This window comes from Haliotis asinina, chromosome 4 (genome assembly GCF_037392515.1).
Source record: "Haliotis asinina isolate JCU_RB_2024 chromosome 4, JCU_Hal_asi_v2, whole genome shotgun sequence".
NCBI lineage: Eukaryota > Metazoa > Mollusca > Gastropoda > Lepetellida > Haliotidae > Haliotis > Haliotis asinina.
Window position 1 is genome coordinate 22,454,247 of NC_090283.1, and position 27,143 is coordinate 22,481,389.

A 27,143-nucleotide genomic window follows, 5' to 3' on the forward strand; every position below is an offset into this window, starting at 1 on the left:
AGCCCTGCCCCGCCCTGTTCCACGTTTTCCGAAAGATATATCTGTTCAGGACAGCAGTGGATGGGTACCAGGTGGAATGAGATGGTGATCTGACTTAACGCTCCAACATCTGAGGGACATCTTAGGTCGTATTCTCCCATTGGGACTGAGAATTGCCAGTGTAATAAAGGCATTCCGCCGGATATTCTGCTTCAAAACGCGATGCCGATGGATTGCTATTATGCTAATATATACAAAACGAAGAATTCGCTTGGCAGACTGGCGTATCCTTGGAGTGCTAGAAACCTACACTCACTCACTCACTCACTCACTCACTCACGCGACTTAGCTTAGTAAATCAGCATGGTACAAATGTATTTCATCACTGCAACGTGTTATAAAGTCTATTGTTCATATCTATTTGAATCGTGTATATGTCATTGTGGACCACAATTCATAATACATCAATACATCGATAATTTTCCCAGACGACACGATACGCGATACTCATGTACCTGTTTCGATTGATATTCTAATCCCGTTTCGTTTCTCCATTAACTGGAACTTTATTCCGGTGACTGATAAAATCAAGTAACTTGGAGTTATCTCCCATAGACTATAGCAGGCGTGGCATCTTAACGCAGTATAACTTGATATGGTAGGTTGGGGCTGAGGCTGGCTGGTAGCTACTGTCGCCTCTGCAACGTCCATTGTCTCCAGATTGAAATCCCCGTGAAGACTCCCCAGGGAGTTGAGACTGATAATACGATGTGACGTTGAGACAGACATCCAATGATCGAGGGAACCATATATGTACTAGCTCCTTGAGCAAGCACTCGGTGCATGGATATGAGCGCTATATGAATATCCTATAATAATACAAAACAAAAGAAAGTCAAAATTTCCTGCTATCGGAATACCATTTAAGACATCTGGATTCAATTTGAAGATCCGGGTTAGAACTGATCTTCATTAAACCATGCTTGTCGTAAGGAGCGACTGACGTAATCGAGAGGCCAGGCTCGCTGACGTGTTTGATATATGTCATCGTATCCCGATGCTCATGACTTTGATCACTGAATTGTCTGGTTGAGGCTCGATTATTTACAGACCGCCACCATATAGCGACAATACAGCTGGGTGCGGCGTAAAACAACAACCATTAGATTGTTAACCAATTACGTGATAGTTTCTTCAACAATTATTTCGACTGATGGATATAAAATTATGGGGACAGGATATTCGTTACTGACATTTAGTAGATTAGTCCTTATTTTGTCGATTTCGAAACATGCGGACTGTGAGAAGCAACTCGGGTCTCTAACAATTGTGCGCAGCGACAATAATGAGTCATGAATTCGCAACCCGCAGTCACATTGAATGTCATATAGCTGACATACATATTGATCGGCAAACTTTGAATACGTTTTTCATACACTATACGGGTCGCCGTTTATCGATAAAATGACCCCGTTTGAAGACAGCAGTGAGACCTGTAAGCGTTACCGTTAACCCTGTGTTTAGATACACTTCGTACAGTGTCGTCTTCGGGTTATAGCGCTCGTTAACATATGTTTTATCCGGGGTCATGGAGCCGAGACGGGTTGTATTGAACATGTCAACGCCTTGAGACAGATCTATGATTAAAGCGCTCCTCCTTCAAGTGTCCCCAAGTAACCGTTGCCGTGCTGTGTGCGACTGGTGTCGACTATCTAGCACTGTGTTGGATATTAAATCTATTTCCTTTTGTTTTGGTGCATTGGCTCGAAAGGTATGTGTGTATTACTTCATTCCACAGTGATCCTAGGTAGACATGTCACGCTTTAGTGTTTCATTTGCTATACATGTAAATATGCAATTAATGATATTGATTTGCTGTTGCAAACGCATATTTGTTAATGGGGTGGAGTCGTGCATTTCACGGGTACCATGGATTAATAGTACCAGCATATTTGCTATTTTAAGGTTTGGCTAAATTTCTCCATCATCGCCTGCACCTGAAGGGATGGAGTAAAGTCAACTACTGCTTGACAAGTAATAGATGAGCCAGCACAGTGAAGTTTGCGACAAGCAGGCGGGGCAAATAATCTGGGCTAAAACACTTGGTTGCTACAGGCAGATTGGCGATTAAGCACGTGCAATACATGCTGACCGTGGTGTGAAATCAACACCGCTACTGATTAACACGTGTCTCGTAGAGAGACTTAGTTCAGCAAGACACCATCACCACACGATTGGCAAGAGGAAATTGAACTTTTCAATATTTAGACGACCTGTTTCCCTCTTATTTCAAACGGAATGTTCTGGAGGGCGTTCCCATGTATGCAAATTGGGATCATTTGTCATGTCGTGGCTTATCTAATACTTGTCGAGCAGTACACTCCATGCAGGTAGCAAAAATTATAAGTCCCATACCTTCAATGTTGGTGACCTGTAGCCTGTTTTGTTTTTATTTTCTGTTATTTTCTGTTTATTAGTAGTCTAGTTGTTGTAGTGTCCGTCGACGACAGATTTTATAATGTACACATATTCATTATCAACGTCAAATTTGTTCTCGTCAAGACACGGATGAAGCATTGCCGATGTGGCGTTAAGTATTAACCCCCCCACACACTTACCTCTATGCGAACACCTGGTGTCATCAGTGTTCGTTTAGGATTTATGAACTCATAATCGGAATCGTAAACTGATGTCTGTCTTATGAGAGATTTCTTATCATTTGTGATTTGTATCCTTGAAGATACGAGTTAGATCAGGGGCCCGTTTCACGAAACTCTCGTAAGCCTAAGATCTCGCAAGTTTTCTCGTAGCATCCATAGCTCCTGTGTTACAGTTTAGGAGGTACAATGGCTACGAGAAAACTTACGAGATCTTAGGCTACGAGCGTTTTGTGAAACGGGCCCCTGATCTTCTAATCCATCCTTGTAAGAGGCAACTAACGATATCGGATAATCAGGCTCGGCGATTTGATTGACGTCATCGGTTCCCATTTGCGTAGATCGATGTGCATAATTTTGATCACTGGATTGTCTGATCCAGACACGATTATTTACAGACTGACGGCGTATACCTTGAATATTGCTGAATGCGGTGTTTAGCAACAAATAAATATGAAAGCATCACGCACGATCTGAATTAGGTGTTTCCGTGCAATCAAATGGGTTGAATATGTACAGTGGTCAATATCTGTGGCCTGGGGATGAGGTTGTTATCCTTGTAACTGACAGGTTTGGATTGGAGCTTCTCCATAATATCAATCACATGTGTATCTGATTTTGTAGTTACAAGTCATCGTGACACAAATGGAACAGCCCTAAGAGGTATTTTAAGATATTTATTGAAATTGACAAGTGCACTGTAAAACACTAAGTGAACGTGGATAGGGTTACCGCGTTGTTTACTCGGAACAAATATTATTTTTTACCCATTTATAGGTCCGGGTGAGTGTTGGGCTAAATATGGCCTATAACATCGAACTAAATAAAATTAACATTGAACTTCACATTACCCGTCTCTTCCTACGTAATTTGATGTTCAGAACATCAGTCAATCCGAAGATCCGGATCAGAAATGATCTTCAGGATCTTCAGGAACACATGCTTGTCGTAAGAAGCGACTAACATGATCGGGTGGTCAGGCTCGCTGAATTAGTTGATTCATTTCATCGTATCCGAACAACGTATATCGATACTGATGCTGTTGATCACTTGATTGTCTGGTCCAGACCCGGTTATTTACAGATCGCCGCCACATGGCTGAAATGTTGTTGAGTGCGGCGTAAACCTAGACTCACTCAGTTTCATGTACATCATGTATTTTATTGAAGGTTTCGTTACCATGGAGAATATACAGGAAATGATGAGGGAGGCAGTCTCCACGCTCACAGGGACCACTAAGGCCTACAGCGAGAAGCTGTCCGACATAAGCGGTGAGAATAAAATAATCCCATTCTGTGCATCACAATAGCTGCTAATGGTTAAAAAAGTTTTTAACTAAGTCGAGTTTGTCCTTAGAGGATAAAATTGGATCGGGTGTTCAGTCTTGAAAAGAACCCACCATACTCCTTCCTCACCGAAGAGACCGTTTTTATTAATTTAGAAGCTCTTCATAATGGAATTTTGATGTGTACCTTTGAACATATTAAACATTTATCTGATAAGTCTCTGGTGTTGCATGCAAAGATGAAGGCAAGCTGTTTTAAGTCTTTTATTAGACAGACAGATAGACAGATTTATTGACTAAAGAGGCCATGGGCCCATGATACATACACTTCTATTGAGGACTTCTATGTACAATGGAAGCTGTCAAAACCGGCACCTGCCCAATCCAGCAAGTTGTCAACACCGACATAAAATCTCAGTCCCCATCCATGGCTTGTACATTTACCATCACTCTAGAATCCAGCACTTTGTCTAAACCGGACTATTTCTTCAGTCCCAATGAGTGCCGGTTTAGATAGCTTCCACTGTATATACTATCCGAATGTCAAGATATAACTACCAAGCAGACCTATGTATTAAAATAGGTTAATGATGGTGGGTCTTTCAAGCCTTTTTGTAGTGCCAATGACATTATCTAGATTATTTGTGCAGTAATTTGTAGACCCGAAAAGGAAGAAACCTCGCTTACGAAATGACACCGATTGCATCACACATACGGAATTGACAGACTCCCCTTTGCTCGTTGTACCTTTGCTTTGGTACTTTCAAATCTTTTGATTTACATTTGAACGTGAAAAATACCCTTTGTACTCTCTTGGTAATACAGGAGGCGGCAACGTAAGGGAGTCTTTAGATCCTTCGAAAACTTGGAAGATTTCATGGTATCAGATACTACAAAACGTACTGTAACCCTAAGAACAAACAAAAGAGCGTACTTCGTGTCAGTCTTAATAGGTTGTCTATATTTTACTACCGCTTTATTCAATATGTTTTAATTCTCTGTTCTTATGCAGGTGTGTCCATGGTAAACAACAAACACATTTATCAAAATTGTCCTTTCAGCAAGCAAAATATGCAGTGTTAAATTTCATATTGAATCAGGAAAGCGGAACAAAGAAAATTGCATCTGACAGCTCTCATTACCTCAAACTGGTGTACAAACTCTCCCCTCTGACAGCTCTCATTGCCTCAACATGGAACACAATCTTCTCCCCTCTGACAGCTCTCATTGCCTCAACATGGAACACAATCTTCTCCCCTCTGACAGCTCTCATTGCCTCAACATGGAACACAATCTTCTCCCCTCTGACAGCTCTCATTGCCTCAACATGGAGTACAATCTTCTCCCCTCTGACAGCTCTCATTGCATCAACATGGAACACAATCTTCTCCCCTCTGACAGCCCTCATTGCCTCAACATGGAGTACAATCTTCTCCCCTCTGACAGCTCTCATTGCCTCAACATGGAACACAATCTTCTCCCCTCTGACAGCTCTCATTGCCTCAACATGGAACACAATCTTCTCCCCTCTGACAGCCCTCATTGCCTCAACATGGAGTACAATTGCAATCTTCTCCCCTCTGACAGCTCTCATTGCCTCAACATGGAGTACAATCTTCTCCCCTCTGACAGCTCTCATTGCCTCAACATGGAACACAATCTTCTCCCCTCTGACAGCCCTCATTGCCTCAGCATGGAGTACAATCTTCTCCCCTCTGACAGCTCTCATTGCCTCAACATGGAGTACAATCTTCTCCCCTCTGACAGCTCTCATTGCCTCAACATGGAACACAATCTTCTCCCCTCTGACAGCTCTCATTGCCTCAACATGGAGTACAATCTTCTCCCCTCTGACAGCTCTCATTGCCTCAACATGGAACACAATCTTCTCCCCTCTGACAGCTCTCATTGCCTCAACATGGAGTACAATCTTCTCCCCTCTGACAGCTCTCATTGCCTCAACATGGAACACAATCTTCTCCCCTCTGACAGCTCTCATTGCCTCAACATGGAACACAATCTTCTCCCCTCTGACAGCTCTCATTGCCTCAACATGGAGTGCAAACTCTCCCCTCTGACAGCTCTCATTGCCTCAACATGGAACACAATCTTCTCCCCTCTGACAGCTCTCATTGCCTCAGCATGGAGTACAATCTTCTCCCCTCTGACAGCTCTCATTGCCTCAACATGGAACACAATCTTCTCCCCTCTGACAGCCCTCATTGCCTCAGCATGGAGTACAATCTTCTCCCCTCTGACAGCTCTCATTGCCTCAACATGGAACACAATCTTCTCCCCTCTGACAGCCCTCATTGCCTCAAGATGGAACACAATCTTCTCCCCTCTGACAGCTCTCATTGCCTCAACATGGAACACAATCTTCTCCCCTCTGACAGCTCTCATTGCCTCAACATGGAACACAATCTTCTCCCCTCTGACAGCTCTCATTGCCTCAACATGGAACACAATCTTCTCTCCTCTGACAGCTCTCATTGCCTCAACATGGAACACAATCTTCTCCCCTCTGACAGCTCTCAATGCCTCAACATGGAACACAATCTTCTCCCCTCTGACAGCCCTCATTGCCTCAGCATGGAGTACAATCTTCTCCCCTCTAACAGCTCTCATTGCCTCAACATGGAGTACAATCTTCTCCCCTCTGACAGCCCTCATTGCCTTAACATGGAACACAATCTTCTCCCCTCTGACAGCTCTCATTGCCTCAACATGGAACACAATCTTCTCCCCTCTGACAGCTCTCATTGCCTCAACATGGAACACAATCTTCTCGCCTCTGACAGCTCTCATTGCCTCAACATGGAACACAATCTTCTCCCCTCTGACAGCTCTCATTGCCTCAACATGGAACACAATCTTCTCCCCTCTGACAGCTCTCATTGCCTCAACATGGAACACAATCTTCTCCCCTCTGACAGCTCTCATTGCCTCAATATGAAGTACAATCTTCTCCCCTCTGACAGCTCTCATTGCCTCAACATGGAACACAATCTTCTCCCCTGTGACAGACGTTTCACGCAATGCTGTTTTCAAAGATTAGCAGCACCCTGGGGAATTTCATCTCTTGAGGTTTTAAGTGGTAGATAAAATTCATGTATTGTTAAATTAGGTTACCTTTCAGTATCTTTGTAAGGTAATAACAATGGTCCTCTGCTTGGTACAAATATGCGTCTATTCGTCTTAAGGACGGTAATCTGTGTTAACATATATTTACAATGTGTACTTTGTAAATCCTATAATGTAATAGAAACAAATTCCTGTTTTAGATAAAATAAAGTAGTATTTTATTCTAAAAGATCCAATCTCATCACTCTTCTTCGTTAGGCTCAAGTGTTCGAACGTTCTATTCACAGACGAAAGATAGGCGGTGGGGCAGCCTAATGGTTAAAGCGCCCGTTCGTAACGCCAACGTTCGAGTATCTACATGGGTACAATATGTGAAGCCCATGTCTGGGGTCCCCAGCCATTCTGCTGCTGAAACTTTGCTAAAAGCGGCCTAAAACCATACTCATTCACTCACTACAAACGAGAATAAAAACCCGAGTGATGTGCTATGCAAACGGGCAGCGATACCGCTATGGTGTATCATCTGCGACAGGGTGTGGGTTTGCTTAAAAGAATGGTGAATGTGTCATTCACGCTCGGATTAAGTGGGATATTGTTTGATGTTTTGTACGTTGTTTATTTTGAATGCAGAGAGCATGAAACATCTGGAGGAAGACAAGGCTGAAAAGGGAGAGATTGACAGACACGAGAAGCACACCCTTGACGGAACTTGTCGGTGTAGAATATTCATGGATCTCATAAAGGTACTAGCGCTAACGAGCTCTATAACATATTACTGAGTAAGTTCACATTCTTTCTTCGGAGCACTACAATTTGAATGTAGACACCATGCAAAAGACAACTAAAACAGATGAGAATAAGATATTGTCGGCATGACATGGGTTCAATCATTAAGTTTATAATATGATAAACATTTTTATCAGGCCATAGTCTTGCATGGTCTGAAAGTGTATTATAACTGAGCAGGTCGGAGATAATGATATATTTGCAGCTATCATCACATGAAAATTCGCTAACCAGTGATTGTGGAGAGTGACCCGACCTGATTTTTATTAGCCACGAGCTAGCGGGTTCTATATGTTCATATGTTTTATAGTTTGTAGCTTGTTTTCGTCGACGTCAAATACGAAGTTAAATTGCAATTCACTCAGAGGCATAATAACCCACTTAATCAATCACCAACTCACTCTCTTCACCAACTCACTCACTCACCAACACACTCACCAACTCACTCACCAACTCACTCACCAACAGGAGCAAGACCGACAGGACAAGCTTGACCAGCTCCATATCGACATGATTCAAGCCAACCATGACGTGATGACGTCACTCGCACGTGACGCCAACTTCTTTAGGAAAAAATATGAAGAACTGAGAGGTTAATATTTTTCGTGGAATGTTTTAGCACAAATACATAATGCTACGATCGTGTAAAGAATTGGACGTTATTAATAGTCTAAGATATAATCTTCTTTGTGATAAATGAAATAAGATAATTGAAAACTGAAAGGTTCCAATTCATACGTTCGTAACTGGTGTTATCTTTTCAGAGGATCGTAACAAGGCCTTACAATGGCAGGACGCTTCACAGAAAAACATTCTTAGATGTAGGTATCTGCATATGTTCAAGGCATTGAGATAATATTTGTTCATAATAGTGGCCATAGACTCTTCGAAGTATTATCGTGGGTTCGAATCCACCGTTTTGAACTTTTGTTTTGTTCTAATTAATATCTAAAACCGTAAGTAATACAGTACTTTTCTAACACACTGCTCATCTTATGAGGTGCCCCAGTACGTTTTTGTTTGATTGCCTTTCTAGAAGTTTGTGGTTCAGAGATGACAAAACTTTATAAACACGGTATAAAATCTATACAGAAACGTCACAATTTTTGTCATCTTCTGATGTAGGTCTACTATTAGTCAATAGCTCTCTTCTACTTCGAAAGCTGAATTCTTAAGAATAACCGAACAAAGGATACGGCTTAAGACACAGTCCTGTCGGACTCCCCGCGGACACTGAAATGGGCAATAAAATGAGTGAGTGAGTGAGTTTAGTTTTACGCCGCACTTAGCAATATTCCAGATATATGGCGGCGGTCTGTAAATAATCGAGTTTGGACCAGACAAACCAGACAATCAACAACATGAGCATCGATCTGCGCAACTGGGAACCGATGACAGGTGTGAACCAAGTCAGCCAGTCTGACCACCCATTCCCGTTAGTCGCCTCTTACGACAAGCGTAGTCGCCTTTTATGGCAAGCATGTGTTGCTGAAGGCCTATTCTACCCCGGGACCTTCACGGGTCCGTACGAAAATGAATATTACAATTTGACACGATGGATCTATGGCGTGTAGGAAAGACTGTCTACTATAACTGAGTGGAATGTTCATTAATGTTTCCAAATTGAACCATATAGTTTACTCAAGACAGTAATAACGTAGGTACCTCTGCAGCTGGGCAAACAATTTATGTCTCCTCGCATATATTCTGAAAATCACAGTGAGGTAGGGAATCAAAGGATCATCAACATGCTTGAACAATTCTGAAATAACAAGATCATTACCTGACATTTTCCACTCTTGAAAGATACAATTTAGACTGGACGTCTTGTGATTGGCATGTCCAAACTAGATCAACACACATCGTTTATATCAATTCAAGCCAGGTCTGTATGTCTGGAATATTGACATCAATGACCACTGAAAAGTAAAGCACATATTGAACTTCATACTTGAGCAACCACATAACTATTGTTGTAGGTCCGTCTATTGCGTTTGATCGAGAGACGGGCCACAAGGACATCACTATCACGGAAGAGGGTGCTCTTCTGAACCAGAAAACCAAGGACCCAGCGAACCGCCATGACAGAGAATTGTCAAATGTTACCGGCGCCGTCGGCAACAGATGTTTCTTCAAAACCGACATAGGCTTCTTTGGTGTGAAAGCTGACGTGCAGATCGTTCGCACGGCTAAGATTGAGAAAGCTCGTCTCTACGACATCTTGGACGTCTACATCGGCGAACAGGGCGTCATCGACCAGCTTCGAGACCCTGGCGTCCTGTATCAACACAATATGTTCGGCGTCAACGTCTGGTACAGCAACATGCGTGAACAGGTCATCATCGATATCCTAAGCAGCACAAAACATGTAGAGAGGTACACTCTTCCTAAGAAAGTCAAACATGGCAGCCACATCCAGATTGAGCTTGGCTTCCTAGTGGACATGCAAAGAGCAACAATTCATGTCCTGGATTGCCAGACTCGCAAGTTGATTGGCTCGGCGAGGAAGCTGAAAACAACCGAACCAATGTGGCCCGCCATTCAGATTCATCACTGCTACTATGAGCCACAATACTTTGACACACGTATAACATTCACTCGTGTGTTTGAAGGCATCAAATCAGACAATGATTTCAGGAAATATTTGATGTCGTTGGTCAAAGAACGCGACCATGAACTCACTGAGATATTGTAAAACGTGAGGGAATAAGTCAACTAGTGGACTCCAGCCGCAACCATAAACTCAGAAAGTAGCATGAACCTCTTGCTCACGTTATCAAGATATGTAATGCCACTCTAGATAGCGATCAGTCATGCTATATGAAGTAGCTGTCATGATGGTGATATCATCCCGTGTGAAAGGAGTAATCCAACAATGTGACGAGGGAGCGCTTTGCCCACTAAGCTGCCCCTACCGCTCCTCCGTGTGAAACGAACTTGAAATCCGATCGAAAAGAGTCGATAGTGTTAATCGTTTTGTAATGCTTTGTGAAGAGAGAACCTTGGCGGCATGCCATTTTAAGGACATATTTTTAATGACACATGGATGCTGTACACTGACGCTGTCATGCTGATTCTAGGTGCCAGGTTTTGTAAAGAACTCATCATGGTATATAATTAAGCTGTAATGCTAAGTCGTATTAACGCTAACGCCATTCTTTGTAAATGAAGTTTTATTGCATACATTGAATCTGTGTGCTACATCATGATGTCATGTTTTGTTAATGATCAGCTTATAATTCTTTTGCTAGTTCGTGATGTCATACTTTATAAAGGAACTACCATGCTAATATAGCTATTGTGCTAGTTTGTGATGTCCTGGTCTGTACATGAATTATCTCGGTACATATTAAACCTGTATCTGCTAGTTCTTAACGTCATATTTTGTAGGGGAGCTAGTCCTTGATGTCAAGCTTTGTAGAGGAACTATAAAGCTAAATAATACACCTGTTATGCTAGCTCGTGGTGGCAGGCTTTGTAGAGAAACTATCTTATTGAATATATATGCTCGCTCCTACTGGTATGCTGTGTAAAGGATCGTTTATACTATCTGATAATACCGTTGCTATAGTTGCTCGCATTGTCTTTCTTTGTGAAGGAATTATCATTATAGGTATTGAGTCTAGAAGTGCTAGTTGAAGATTTTGAAAGGCATTTAGAAGCTGAAGGAAAATGAAGAATACATGACACGTTTAACGATAAAATTTCTTTTTATTCTTTCCATTCTTGCTTGCTTCTTTCCATTCATATATGGTAGTTCTTGATACCATGTTTTGTAAATAATATTTTGTACTATGTAATAATAACGCTGCTCTGATAGTTCGTATATAATAAAACTGCTGTCCTAGTTCGTCATGCTCTGTAAATGATCTGCAGTGCTATGTACTGGTACAACAAGGTTGGTAGGTCGAAAAAACGTAATACTTTGTAAGAGAACTATTACTCTATATATTGAATCTGTTATACCAGTTCATGGCGTAATGCTTTGTAAGGGAACTATTACTCTATATATTGAATCTGTTATACCGGTTCATGGCGTAATGCTTTGTAAGGGAACTGTTACTCTATATATTGAATCTGTTATACCAGTTCATGGCGTAATGCTTTGTAAGGGAACTATTACTCTATATATTGAATCTGTATACCAGTCCTTTATGCCATGCTTTGTAGAGGAACTGCCATGCTAAATGATGTCATGGGTGTTCTACCAGGCCGTGACGTTATGCTGTATAAGTGAGCTGCTCTGTTATATTATAAAGCTGCCGTCGAACTTGGTGATGTCATGCTTTGTAATGGAACTGTCACACTATAATATACGCAAAGAACTTAAGCATTCCTTTTTCTTGTGCATAAAACTCCATGTGTTGACTGCGATGGAGAGAAGGATTTCCGACCCGCATGATGCTTTGATTCCATGTTAATTTTATGATGCTAATTGCTCTTTAAAAAAATCCACTGATTTTCATGCAAATGCATGTCTGTACAAATATACTGGACAAAATAGTTAGGATGTGTATAGATTTAGAAATTTTGACTAAAGATGTATTCATTCATTGATGCACTGATAAAATATCAGTCATAAAAGTAACAATATCCGTAGCTTATTTTGTCAAGTAAGTGTGTTAAATGTTAACTTCACTGGTGAATGTGACCATTCAAAATGTCATTTTGCGTGTCTTACACGATTCAAGTTCAAAACCATTTTTAACCTCCACTTGACTGTATAACAGCCAGAACTCTTCTCCTTATACCCTTATTAGCCTCCTGATCCTCTGAAGGAGAAGTCACGCGCCGTATAGAGCTCCAAAAGAGTCAGGTTTGGTACTGGAGGATCTCTTTGTTGCTCACGAAGACCAGTCATGTCTCAGATCTGCTCCAAAGGGTTTAGTTTGGGATTCATTCAATTGTAATTGCATAATACAGCTGCCTAGATAGTTCGCAATGATACCGTGATGTTGAAATGCACAGTGATACTGTATAATGAACTTTTTATGGTAGTTGATGATGCCATGCTTTGTAAAGTATCTACTATAGTATATGCTGAACCGTTCAAGGTCATTTGCGATGATGTCATGTTTTGTATACGTCACAAACTACAACTTGAAGCTGTTTTATCGAGCAAGTATCATCACACATAACTGATTGTTCCAAGCACCTGTAAAATATAGTCGATGCACATTCCTACACCGCAACAACTAAACTTTTCATCAAAATAAACGCCACTGAATCCATTCAATAGTAATACTACCTCACATTCCGACGATATCATCAACGATATCATAAGCAGGTGTTTATGGATTTCTGTCAAGAAACTGTGATATCAGCTATTTCTCTAATCGGTGGACGTATTTTCCGTATAACGTGAAATGCTAATGTTACCCCTTGTCCTTGCCGGTAGTCAGTGTGGTGTGTGTGGTTGTCAGCAACATTCCGGCTATATCACGACAGGGATCCCCAGAATTGGCATTTACACATAGTAGCGATGTGGACAATCCAGCTCGGGTCATCGGCGTGACGAACGCTTCGACCACTTGCTACCCAGCCTCTCCTTGGGTAGGTTCATCTGTTGAGGGGCTTGGGGATAGCCTAGTGGTTAAAGCATTTGCTTGTCACTCCGAAGGCCCTGGTTCGATTCCCAGGACATAATTGTACGTGAAGCCCGTTTGTAGTGTTTCCCGCCGTGATATTGCAGGAATATTGCCACGACTGACGTAAAAGCGAACTGGTTCGGTGCAGGTGAGGTGTTAACACGGTTTTTAGTATCTTTTTTATATCCATGTATTTGATAAATAGGTGAAACCTAACATATGTTAAATCTGTGATTGCATTTTCTCATAGAAGAACATATTCTTGTTAGGTTGAGTCCCATCCAAAATCCGAACCCACAGCCTCGGATCATGCACCCAATCGCGATCACACACAGTCTGTTGCCTAACGCGCTCTGCCATCGCGGTATCTGAAAAATTGACAACTGGCAGTCTAGGCCGCGAACTGGTGCAGCCAATAACACGAGCATTAAGCTAGCAAACCAATACCGTTCGGATATATTCACGACCTGTGATTCCTGGGGTAGCAACTGTCCTGATCGTTGCTGTTCCATTTTAACATTAAGATAAACAATGTTTATACACACTTCAAAAAATAGTAGGGAAACTTCATTTTTTTATTTACAATTAAAAGTATTTAGGAGATTTAATGAGATTTAGGAAAGTCAATCAATGTTGATATGATAATATTTAATGTTTTGAGAGTGCATCACATGTGGTCGCTTTTGAAAGATGATTGGTGGCATGTAATTTGCATGTGTACGATTTTCATTTGAAAACAAACGAGTAGAAACAAACACTAACAAATGTGTGATGCAAGATGACTGTCAAAATTAATATTCTAAGTTAAAATACTGTCAAAATCAAGAATGGGACCCCAAGCACGTGTATGGGGCTACTGGCGTTGTGCACGTGCATATCATGGTAATAGAGGGAAATGGTGGTGCGTTCATAAGATGTCTGTCAACGTTTGTCAACGTTTATACTTCCTATCCAAATTGTAACTTCTGGTTCCCTTACTTTTTTGAAGAGTATATGTTACTAACTGATCCTTGTTGTTTCCTGTCACTGTCGAGGAGCAGGCTGGGAAACAACACAATAACCATTTGACTGTGTTCTTGTCTCTCGAGGACGGGGATCGAAAGTCCGATTTTTGGCTTGCTTGAAGGCTCTATCCACAACACCAAGTAGTCGGTCTGAAGGTCAAGAAGTTTTAAGTAATAATTCCGAAATTTTCAATATAAACCATATCATCATCCTCTATAAGGTATTGTGATTAATGTGTTAACTGGCCTCATGCAAAGCATGCACAGGAAGAGTGAGTGAAAGTGTTTAGTTTTACGCCACTGTCATCAATATTCAAGCACAATCCAGGTAACGGACACCCGAAATAGGCTTCACACATTGCTCGCATGTTGCGAGTCGTGCTTAGGTCCTCGGAGTGACGAGCTAACGCCTTAACCAGTAGGTTACCCCGTCGCCCCTACAAGCAGGAAGAGAAGATGCTTGATTTAAATAAACGGTAAATGATTTTCTCTTCAACAAAGTCCGCAATACATTGCCTCTTCACACTGACGGTTATGCGTGGGAAGTGACGATTGCCAGTCTGTGATACCTTAAGGATCTACGTGCTGGTTTACATCGCAATAAACCAAGAAGTGTTCTTTGATGGTTTGATAAATGGTCCTTGACTCTTTTGGGCTTGATTCAATCCAGCTTGACTTTGAGATAATTTGCATGATTGTACCCATAACGGCATTCGTTCCGAGCACACGGTTTTGACATGGCACATCAAAACTGTGATTTAGTGAGTGAGTTTAGCTTTGAGTCTGTAAATAATTTAATCTGGACCAGACATTCCAGAGATCAAGAGCATGAGCATCGATCTGCATAACTGGGACCCGATGACATGTGTGACAGCGAGCCTGACCACTCGATCCTGTTAGTCGCCTCTTTTGATCTCCCCATAACCACTGCACCACAGTTCGACGTTATGACACAAGGGTTATTTTCTGTGATAGCTTTATGCAAAGTCGCATTTCCCACCATTTGTTTCTTAGAGTGTATATGCCTCCTCCAGGCCTGTCTGGTTTGTGGGTCATAGCAATATCAAGTACAAAGCATGTTATGGTGATAATTCCTAAATAGAGTAAACGACGACCACATCGACGCCGGAGGGACCTGTTATGTTATTTTGTTCTTATTTTGTCATTCATTTATACTTGTATTTTTACTTTCCATCTTCTGTACGATACACAATGATACACTGACAACTTAATCATTCAGTACTACAACAATAAAAATCGGAGAAAAAATATTTAAAAATCAGTTTGTAATAACCGTTCCTTATAATCGTGTTCGTAATAACCGCAGTTTACTATATTACAGATACAGCAGGTTTTCATAAATAATGTCCCTGCATCCTTCAAGTCATGGTCCAGTCATCGAGTGAGTCATGGTCAAGCCATCATGGATCAGCCACCAAACCATCCACTCCTGGCTATCCTATCAGACACCTGTATCCCTCGAATTATGGTCAAGCTGTCAAGCCATCCTCTCCTTGTTTCTCCTAACTCTTGGGCCAGCAGTCACATCATCCTCTCTTTGCTTCCATCGAGTTATGGCCCAGCCGTCAAGCCATTCCCCCTTGCACCCACCGAGTTATGGCACCCCTTGCATCCAGCCAGTTATGGCCCGGCCGTCAAGCCACCCCCAATCCTCCTTACCCCCCCCCCCCCCCCCCCCCACACACACACACACACCCACCCCGCCGCCCTCCACCTTGCATCCACCGAGTCATGGCCCAGTCGTCATGCCACACTTTCCTGTCTTCCCTCGAATCATTGTCCAAACACTATGCCATGCACTCCCAGATCCCTGACTTGCTGTTTCGTTCACTGAGCATAAAAGAACAATGTGTTTATCCTGTTTTGAAGCCTGCCTCTGTAATCCGAGCTTGTCTCTACGCCAAGTACAATGATGGAGGCCGCTCGAGGAATGTCATTACGCAACTAAAAACTAATTAGCAATGTGAAAGAAATTAGCTGACACAACCGAATCCGGAAAAACATTCATTTATACATTTTTAGGTAAATTCCGGCAGAGTTTGTTTTTTCAAAGGTGCTGAAAATCAAATTGTCGGGACACAAGAAAATGAACACTGGTCACGGTGTTTGCACCGATCGTATTCACAAATGTCAAGTGATGATATTCATAACATCATAATTATGCATAGAGTGAGTGAGTGAGTTTAGTTTTACGCCGCACATAGTAGTATTCCAGCGATATGGCGACGGTCTGTAAATAATCGAGTCGGGACCAGACAATCCAGTGATCAACAACATGAGCATCGATCTGCGCAGCTGGAAACCGATGACATGTGTCAACCAAGTCAGCGAGTCTGACCATCCGATCCCGTTAGTCACCTCTTACGAGAAGCATAGTCGCCTTTTATGGCAAGCATGGGTTGCTGAAGGCCTGTTCTACCCCGGGACCTTCACGGGTCAATTATGCATAAAGGAACCGGTGTTGGAGTGGTTTGCTATCCCATCTTATTGACAGCCAGCTAAACCATTTAGCGAAAGCTTCAATGATGATAGCAGGACTAGCCTCGAAATCCCATCTCTGTGTTATGAATACCACTCAACATTAACTAAGGATCGCTCGTAGCTTTGACTTAAGGGGACTATTCGTCCTTACCAAACTTTGAGTGGTACGCTTAGTGAGACTAGCATATCTGTTGACGAATATTGTATCTTCGCCGTATTTGGTCATCCGATGCAATACTTTAAAAAATGTAACTGTAAAATGAATGCATTGAAATGTACTACTATCGGTATTTTTTAGTAAAAAGTCGCAATATCGTTTGTTGTTTGAGTGAGTTAATATTTAAGGTCACATCGGCTTTATTTCAGTCAAATCGTGACTAAGAAATCTGTAAATTCAGAAATGAATAAAAATAAAGTCGTTGTTGTTGAACGACACTGATACTGATAAAATATGATAGCTGTATGCTGGCAACCTGTAAATAAACCGTACAACTGCAGCTGTAAATGTGATTATTGATATCTTGAGCATTCCCAACCAATTGTGAAGAATGATATAGAAAAAACAAGTACAAGTCCTTGATTCTTAACATGTTGGGGATGCAGCCTACGATTGGTGCACGAAGGGACTAAATGTATTTGTCCCAGCAAACATGAATATTGATAATAATATCGATCACTGGATTATTCGGCTCTCACCCCTGTATGTCTAGTCTGTGAGTGAGGAACGGGCGAATCGAGGAGCGAGCGAGTGTTGAAGGATCGGGGGAAGCGAGCGAGCGTTGGAGGATCGGGGGAAGCGAGCGAGTGTTGGAGGAACGGGCGAAGCGAGCGAATGGGTGGGTGAGCGAACTGGAGTTAAAGCCAAATGGAACAGTGTAAATTTCCAGTTAAATCGCGGTTTGGCAGACGTTGATAGCCCCAAATGGCATTTACTGCTTTGGTGACAAAACTAAATATAATCAGGTTTCAGTTAGGTGGGTTATCATACAAATCAACGCACTTTGCTGAGTTATCATCTGCACGGAAGTAATCTAGCAGGGTTATCATTATCAACACAAAAGAGTCCTCTACAATGGCTATCACCTGCAACACAGCAGATTCCGCTAGAACAGTAATCATCTCAAGTACAACTGAGTAGGTTACTTGGGCTTTCAATAAAAACAAGGCAAGCAAAACTCTGTGGTTCTGACCATATCCACTGCGGGTGAAAATGTCATTAAAGACACTCAAACTCTTACATGTTTTATGGTGTGCAAACACAACGTCATTTTTGTTTGAACTTTGATTATATTTTCCACATGAATAATAGATTGACTTGCATCCTGTCATTAAAGTTTACCACTGCATGGTAAGATAAATAAATTGATTTACATCAGATCATTAAAACTTACCAGCGTATGCGTCGCATGAATAATAGAAGGGCATCGTGTCATTTGAGCCAATGAGCGAGTGAGTGAGTGTTGTTTTAGGCCGCTTCGAGCAATATTCCAACATCATTACGACGGGGAACACCAAAAAGAGGCTTCATTCATTGTAGCCATATGAGAAACTGAACTCGGGGCTTCGGCGTGACGAGCGAATGCTTTAACCACTAGACTACTTCCTGTTATCAAGTGCACCATTGTAGGTTCCCTGTAATTAATAGAGAGTGAGTTTGGTTTTACGCCGCTTTTAGCAATATTCCAGCGATATCACTGCGGGGGACACCAGAAAATGGGCCTCACACATTGTACCCATGTGGGGAGTCGAACCCGGGTCTTCATCGTGACGAGCGAACGCTTTAACCACTAGGCTACCCCACAGCCCCCTTGTAATTAATAGATTGTCCTGTCATTAACACCATCTTCTGTATTTTTCGTATGAATAATTGATTGACTTGCATCCTGTCATGAATACTTCATATGAATTCGTATGAATAATAGATTCCAATCATTAGCAATATATTTTTCGTACAAGTAATAGCTTGATTTGCACCCTATCAGTAACACTTACTACTATATGTTCGGACGAATAATGGAATGATTTGCATCCTGTCGTTAACACGTACCACTGTATGTTCCGATCACTAAGCATCTACCGGAGTGATACATTGAGTGCCCAACTACTGGTGGCTTTGTGTACTTCGATATACTCACGTAATAACAAGACATGAGCAACATTCTCACCCCCAACAACCACCACGTACGTGTTTAAAATGTCAGAGGTCAGCACTGGCCATACATCAACTGACCACTTCAGCCCCTGTCAGTAACTCCATCCCTGTATTTGTCCTAGACCTGCATCATTCCGCTACAAGAGAGCTTCAGGCATTGTATATCTTGGTACCTACTTGCTTTGATGGCACAGCGCCTAACACTAACATTGAATTACACAATAAACAATGTGTACACCTGGGGCAATATGCGGCCGTTTTCCGAAACTCTGGAGAAATGACGAGACATTCCAGCTCAAAACCACTGGGTTCGATTCCTGGATAGTGGTGCGTTTGTTTTGTTTTGTTTTTTTGTGTGTGTGTTTTTTTTTTTTTTTTTTTTTTTTTTTTTTTTTTTTTTTTTTTTTTTTTTTTTGTTTTTTTTTTTTTGTTTTTTGGGTTTTGTTTGTTTGTTTGGTTTTTTTTGGGGGGTGTTGTTTTTTTGGGGGGTGGGGTGGGTTGTTTGTTGTTGTTTTTTTCTTTCTAAGTTTGTCATACCATAAGAGTACGTATCACTTGCAAGTCTTCCGATTTCTATGGATGATGGGATAGCCTAAAGGTTTGAAACGTCGTCTCTTCATGGTGAAGTCCCAGGTTCGATTCCCTGCATGGATGTCTCCGACGTGAAGCCTCTCGAATATTACTAAAACCTGCGTTAAATCGCACCCACTCACTCAAATTCCCAGTCTCCAAAGGGGCGCTGAGGTAGCCTAGTGGTGAAAGCGTTCGTTCGTCACGGCGAAGTCCCGAGTTCGATTCCTCATATGGGCTAACGTGGGAGGCCCATTTCTGGTGTACCCTGCTGCGATATTGCTGGAATCTTGTAAACGTGGCGTAAAGATAAACTTACTCACCCACTCTCTCTCTCAACAATTACTCTAACGCGCTCTGGTTGAACTGGGGCAGTGGGGTAGCCTAGTGGTTAAAACGTTCGCTCGTCACGCCGAAGACCCGGGTTCGATTCCCCTCATGGGTACAATGTGTGAGGCCCATTTTCTGGTGTCCCCCGCCGTGATATCGCTGGAATATTGCTAAAAGCGGAGTAAAACCAAACTCACTCACTCACTCACTCTGGTTGAACTGAGGCACAGCCAAACACCGTTGTACAGAAATTGATTGATTGCTTGGTTTGATGTTGAACGCCGCACTCACAATCATTCCAGCTACACGGTGGCGGTCTGAAAGTAATCGAGTCTGGACCAGAGAATCCATTGATCAACAGCATGAGCATCGATCTATGCCACTGGGTGGGGTGACGACATATGTCTACCAAGTCACCGAGTCTGACCGTCCATTGTACGACAAGCATGACCAATTCTAACCCTGATTTTCAAGGGTGTATCGAAGTTATTACCGCGTTATTCCAGGGTCGGCAAAATAGAAAAAAATAGGGAATCTAATGGTTTGGACCTGGGTTTCACTTCGAGAAAACAGTTAGTTCGACTCATGAAAGTTCGTCACAATGTTGCTTGCCACATAAGGTGACTGCATGTCGTAAGAGGCGACTAACGGGTACGGGTGGTCAGGCTGGCTGACTTGGTTGACACATGTCATCAGTTCCCAATTGCGCAGATCGATGCTCACGTTGTTAATCACTGGATTGTCTCGTCCCGACTCGATTATTTAGAGACCGCCGCCATATAGGTGGAATATTGCTGTGTGCGGCGTAAAACTAAACTCCTTCACTCACTCGCCACAATGTGACTGCATCCTTCTCAGTAGCGAAAGGCAATTCAGACATTTATTTTCTTACACGAGCACCAGGAGCGATGTCTTCCTTAGTCATAACACTTTATCAGTCATTGTGACTCCCTGGCTTCATTACTGGGAGTCACTGGTATGTATTGGGGAGTCTGCCATAATTAGTTTTTCCCCATGGCATAAAATGTTAGCAGTCATCATGACACTGGTGTCAAGGGAAACGCTGCTAGAGTGCATCAGGCAACATTACCGTGTACGTGTACAACTAATAAAAATGGCTCTTGACATGAAGAAATTATCCCAGCAGAAACATTTGGAAGATGTTACCCACTTACGATACTTTCCCGGTCAACGATCCAGATAAAACCTGTTTGAACTACCACGAACATTGCTTGCCTTACCAACACGAACCAATTTGTCAGTAACATGAGCGTTGCAGAGGCGATATATGTACGTGAGTGAAGATGGCGTGTCAGTCAGTAACTTCCTACTTTCATCCTTGCTGACTGGTCAGGTAATAATTACGGTAAGATGGCCTCCTTTCACAAAACACAAAGGTGATCGCAAATCACTAATGCAACTTTAGTGCAGTGTTAAAGAATGGGAGTTAACTACGGTTAACCGTAGTTAAGGTTGCTTCGTGAAAGGAGCCTCTGGCCAGGATTTACACTTCGTATAGCCATATTCCAGTACCAGCCCAGTGCGGAGTACCAGAAACTGACTTCACTCATTGTATCCATTTGTGGAATGGTCTCATTGGCAAACGCTTCAACCACTAAACTACCCACCACTTCTGTTTTTGTTTGTTTGTTTGTTTGGGTTTTTATTATTGTTTGTTTTTTTTGTTTTTTGTTTGTTTGTTTTTTTGTTTTTTGTTTACGCTGTGTTCAGCAATATGGCGGCGGTCTGTATATAATAGTCTGGAGCACACAATTCGGTGATCAATAGAATGAGCATCGATCTACGCAACTGGGATGCCGTAACATGTGTCAGCCAAACCTGACCACCCGATCCCATTAGCAACCTTTTACGACAGACACGCCACCGTCTATGCGACAAACGGGCAGTCACCGAACCGAACCGCTCCAACCAAAATCAGTTCCCTCTCGGAACAATTTGATACTAGGGGCCTCCTTTAAAAAGATGGCCTGGGACACACTATCAAGAGCCAAACCATCCACTCTCAAAGTGACTCATTACGTCACGCACTCAAATGGCTTGTTGCTTTTGAAGACGACATGCGTCGTGCAAAACGTCTTGCGTGTAATGAAATATTTTTCTACGGTTAGCTTCTCCTGATACTTAGCAACTAATGAAGGTGATAAACGTTAAAGTGCTGTTTGCGAAGGCAGAAACTTCTTGGAATAACATCACCCAAATACGATGCCACTGTAAAGCAGACTCATAGCAAATGCACTTTGCAGACTCTTCTGTTATGCAATCTACCATCTGCAGATAATCTAAATCCTCATTATCCCATGCAGCGTACAATGTAAGATGCTGATTACTGCTGTTTTCTGCCGAGTAACACGTTTGCTACACATGTTTTGTAAACGAATGGGGAAACAAATAAACGTGCATTTGAATTCTACTATTATTTATTAGCTATGTCAATAGTATATTTGCATCGGATATCATTTGAACACATTGTGTTACTTCGCAACGACAACAAAAAAAAAATCCTCATTTGTATACATATGTTTGTAGTCAGGCAACCGATTGATGACGGATATACCACACACGTAATATCATAACATCATAGATAAACTGAAGTAACATGAAAATGTAGTGTGTTCCTTGATCTGTTTTGAGTAGCATATATAGAGAGATCATTATAGGAGCAAATTTGTCATACGATTCAAACGACACGAGTGTGACATTTTATGCAACACACATGCTTGAGTGTAATAATTACTTTATTATCCAGTGATGCTTTAGTATCCATGGTTACGTTAATTGACGTCACGTTCAATCGTTTAATGGCGTCACAGACTACAAAATACAGAAGCAATGGTTGTTAGACAAAAGTGGTAAGGTTTATATTCGGTCATCAAATCCATTCTCACACCGTTGTGTTTACGTTGAACTGACTGATACATCCCCGTCTTATACGAAGCTTACAACGGTGACTAAGTAAGGAAACTACAGGGGCCTCAATTTTACTTCGAGTCAACCGTAGTTCAGCACATTAGAGTTCAACTAAACAGTGTTCGAATGTATGTAAATGGTGTCTATTACTTATAAGAAATACGTCAATAAAGTACAAAATTCTCTAAAATTGCTTTGATCTCCGACATATCGATCAGTAGAATGTTCTTGTATGTTTGTGCATAACGATGATAGCCAGTACAAGTGTTTAAGGATGATCAACAATGTACAATTGCTACGATATAGTATAGGTGCTTATACCGGTATAGATGTATAAACACTTGAGTACAAATGGTTATACCGGCATAGATGTATAAACGTTTCCGTACAGATGCTTACACCGGTTTAGATGTACAGACGTTTCTATATAAATGGTTATACCGGTATAGTTGTATAGACGTTTTGGTACAAATGCTTATACCGACATACAGTGGAAGCTGTCAAAACCGGCATCTGTCCTTTTCCGGAAAGTTGTCAACACCGGCACAAAATCCATTTGTCCCATTTGTGACTTGTACATTTATCGTCAGCTCTCCAATCTGGCACGTTGTCTAAACTGGACTATTTCTTCAGTGCCGATGAGTGCAGGTTTAGACAGCTTCCACTGTAGATGTATAGATGGTACAAATGGTTATACCGGCATAGTTATATACACGTTTCGGTACAGATGCTTACACCGGTATAGCTGCTTTTTCGGTGTAGATGCTTACATCGTTTTACATACTTGAAAACAGCATAAACATCTGTACAAAAACGTCGCAGTTGTACAATAAAGAAGTTGATCATCCATAAACATTTGCCATTCCTATAACTTCTAGAATGATCCTCACATATTACAACGAAGATTACTGCTGTGATGTTTTACCTGTCCTGGATGGCATGCATGTACAGTGGTAATATGTTACACGGTATGCTGAAAGTGGGGTCCGAAACTGACTGGTCCACGATGGATGGAGGACAAGTTCTCAGACTTTGATGACAGAAGGTTCCAACAATGAAGTTGATCGTGTGTAATATTTTAATGACTGGCTGTCTGCCCTAGATTAATTTCAAACAAGGTTTCAGTACTAGTGAGGCGCAAAACAATCCAGTGATAGACCCCATCCAGTTGCACTACTGCGATACGATGACATGTGTCAGCCAAGTCAGCGAGCCTGGCCGTATGGTTTTCTGAAGGCCAATCATAGCCCGGGACTTCACGGGTTCGTCGTCAAAGACACGAATCGCAAAGTTTCGGCCACGGGCAAAGTTTGGTACTGGCAAAAACGGAGTGGAATGTTTTGTAGGGTTCTTTAACGCATGATACAGCTTGTACCCCAATGGTTCCATTCATTGAAGCATCAGGGCAGTACATTGCCAGCGCCCTATCTCACTCACTCACTGACCATTAAATGTCATATCATTTCGAAGCTTCACTAATCATGATATCAACATCAACAGCTCATGTCATTCCGAAACTTAACTATTTGTGCAATCAACATCAACAGCTCATGTCATTCCGAAACTTCACTAATTATGCTATGAGCATCAACAGCACATGTCATTCCGAAACTTCTCTAATTGTGCTATCAACATCACAGCACATGTCATTCCGAAACTTCTCTAATTGTGATATTAACATCAGCAGCACACGTCATCCCGAAACTTCTCTAATTGTGATATTAACATCCACAGCACATGTCATTCCGAAACTTCTCTAATTGTGATATTAACATCTACAGCACATGTCATTCCGAAACTTCTCTAATTGTGCTATCAACATCAACAGCACATGTCATTCCGAAACTTCTCTAATTGTGATATTAACATCAACAGCTCATATCATTCCGAAACTTCTCTAATTGTGCTGTCAACATCAACAGCACATGTCATTCCGAAACTTCTCTAATTGTGATATTAACATCAACAGCACATGTCATTTCGAAACTTCTCTAATTGTGATATTAACATCAACAGCACATGTCATTCCGAAACTTCTCTAATTGTGCTATCAACATCAACAGCACATGTCATTCCGAAACTTCTCTAATTGTGATATTAACATCAACAGCACATGTCATTCCGAAACTTCTCTAACTGTGATATTAACATCAGCAGCTCGCTCAGACCCCCCACCCAAAGTCTCTCCGCAGCATTCTCCCATCCACATACTCAGCTTATAACGGACCTACCCTCACCTGAAACACACACACATCAAACACATCCAGCCATCCCGCTAATTTCATATATCTGATCTTCTCAGTATAACCTCCATCTCGCTTTGTTATCTCTTGGGCTAGAAAGACAAGCGGGGATCTCCAACCATACCTAATCACGCAGCTAAGCTGGATTCACCACAGACACAAAAACATTCCGAGCTCTTTCTCCCAGATTTTTGTGACGTTGCGCGATCTCATTGGCCAAAACTGGCAGCATTCTGCTTGGCGTTTAACAGATTTGTAGCACGTGCGAACACTTCAGCCCCCGCCCACTTTGCCCACGATCTAGTCAGCTGTCCTCGACGAAGATTAGGTATTATTCTCTGAGATCGCGGGAGCCCAGGGTAAGCCTTGCCGGAGTACTTTACTTCTAAGAACGTTTATCTACCACACGTGTCTACAGCTCAGTTGTCACAGCCGACCGTTAAATAAGGTAAGTGTCCACATATTACCACTCTGTTGTATGCGCTCTTAACCAGGTAGGATTCTCCTCATGGAGTTGGGAGCAGAATTTGTTTCACTTTTGTCCGGTGACTGAGTATATTCGCGATTTGAAACACAGAGCGAATAATCTTAGGAAATTGTTATTATTTTTGGGAATGCGAACATTAAAATCGCTCTTTTCGTTAAAATCTTACTTTTATTTTATCTTTTGTTCATTAGTAATAATAATAGTAACAACTCCGATTTAGAGGGTTGAGTTTATTATTATGTTAAACATAGAGTGAAAGGTGCCAAAACCAGCATCTGTCCTTTCCGGCAAGTTGTCAACACCGGCATAAAATCTCAGTCCCATTTGTGACTTCTACAGCTCTCCAACCTGGCACGCTGTCTAAACTGGATTACATCACTATACATTTTTTGTCTTTCTTTAATTTTGTAAAATGCACTACTAAAATACTGTGAAAGTTCCAGAATATTTCACAATGGTCTATTTAATGGGCTATTATGCCGTCTAAGAGTAATTTCAGCCATGTGAGTGGTCTGTATCTCTATCTGAGCAGTGTAATTAACTACAAAGCTAATGAACTATTTTGGTTAAAATCTGGGGGGTTTTCCAATCATTTTCTGATAACTATAAGTAGCGATAGAGCTTATCAACTATTTTTTTATATAATCATTGGAAGCGCTTTGAAGTGATTTTAATAAACATGACAAGAACGTGTTCCTAAACCAACACATACAAAAACTCGTATAAAATGTAATGTATTATTCCTACTTTTCTGATTGACTGGATGATGGACATACTCTTGTTGTTCGCAATGAAGCATGTGGGGACTGATACACACCTAAGAGAACACGAAGGTTTGTTTTCACATCATCAATCCTACAGTAAAGCTGCATCTGACACAGGTGCGTCCATTTGGCATTAACTTTCCGTTTGACGAAATAAACGATCTAAAAATACATGCTAACCTTACCACTGCTAAATGTGAGCGTCCCTAAGGCTTGTAAAGTCTGGCCTCCATCGTGAATATTCTCATGCATGGTTACGACCCATGTTGGTGTGATTGACGGGAGGAATGTATTGGCAAACACATGCATTTTCAGTGGCACGCTATCATAGTAGTAAAAAGAAGACAGGTAACACTGAGAGAACAAGGTGTGTCCTCGTGTGCATACCAGGTGCGACAGTAAGTGTGTGTGTGTGTGTGTGTGTGTGTGTGTGTGTGTGTGTGTGTGTGTGTGTGTGTGTGTGTGTGTGTTTGTGTGTGAGGGTGGAGGGGTGTGGGTGGTTATGTTTGACATTGTGAGGTCTGCTGTTAGAATTGTGTTGAACGTACAGCCACTCCCTGCCCCTATATATTGGCCGATTCTCCACTTGAAATTAAAAAAAAAAATTCTTTTGCATCACTGTCCAGTAGCCTCCCGCTGGGGTATTGATCAAATATTGCTGAAAACCGAGACAAACTACACTCGTTCAATTCGAAAATATGATCCTAAGATATCCATGAAAATATATTTACCTCTTATGGGATGTTCTAACCAGGAACATAGCCCAGTTGTCTAAAAACAGGTA

General features: G+C 41.7%; 2 protein-coding genes across 3 annotated transcripts in view; both read left to right on the forward strand.

Moving 5' to 3' along the window:
- Positions 1–1,427: 1,427 nt before the first annotated feature.
- Positions 1,428–11,156, forward strand: LOC137282355 (uncharacterized). The gene is made up of 6 exons (XM_067814100.1): positions 1,428–1,750; positions 3,806–3,907; positions 7,636–7,748; positions 8,260–8,383; positions 8,556–8,612; positions 9,771–11,156. The coding sequence occupies exons 2-6, from the start codon at positions 3,817–3,819 to the stop codon at positions 10,484–10,486; spliced, it is 1,101 nt and encodes a 366-aa protein (XP_067670201.1). The 5' UTR covers positions 1,428–1,750; positions 3,806–3,816; the 3' UTR covers positions 10,487–11,156.
- Positions 11,157–25,338: 14,182 nt separating this feature from the next.
- The window catches only part of LOC137281390 (uncharacterized), a 73,916-nt gene continuing 72,111 nt past the window's right edge, over positions 25,339–27,143 (forward strand). The window contains exon 1 of one of the 2 annotated variants that reach the window (XM_067812585.1): positions 25,339–25,556. The gene's annotated coding sequence lies outside the window, so the exon portion shown is untranslated. The remainder of the gene's footprint in view (positions 25,557–27,143) is intronic. The other variant, XM_067812586.1, reaches the window with a different exon arrangement.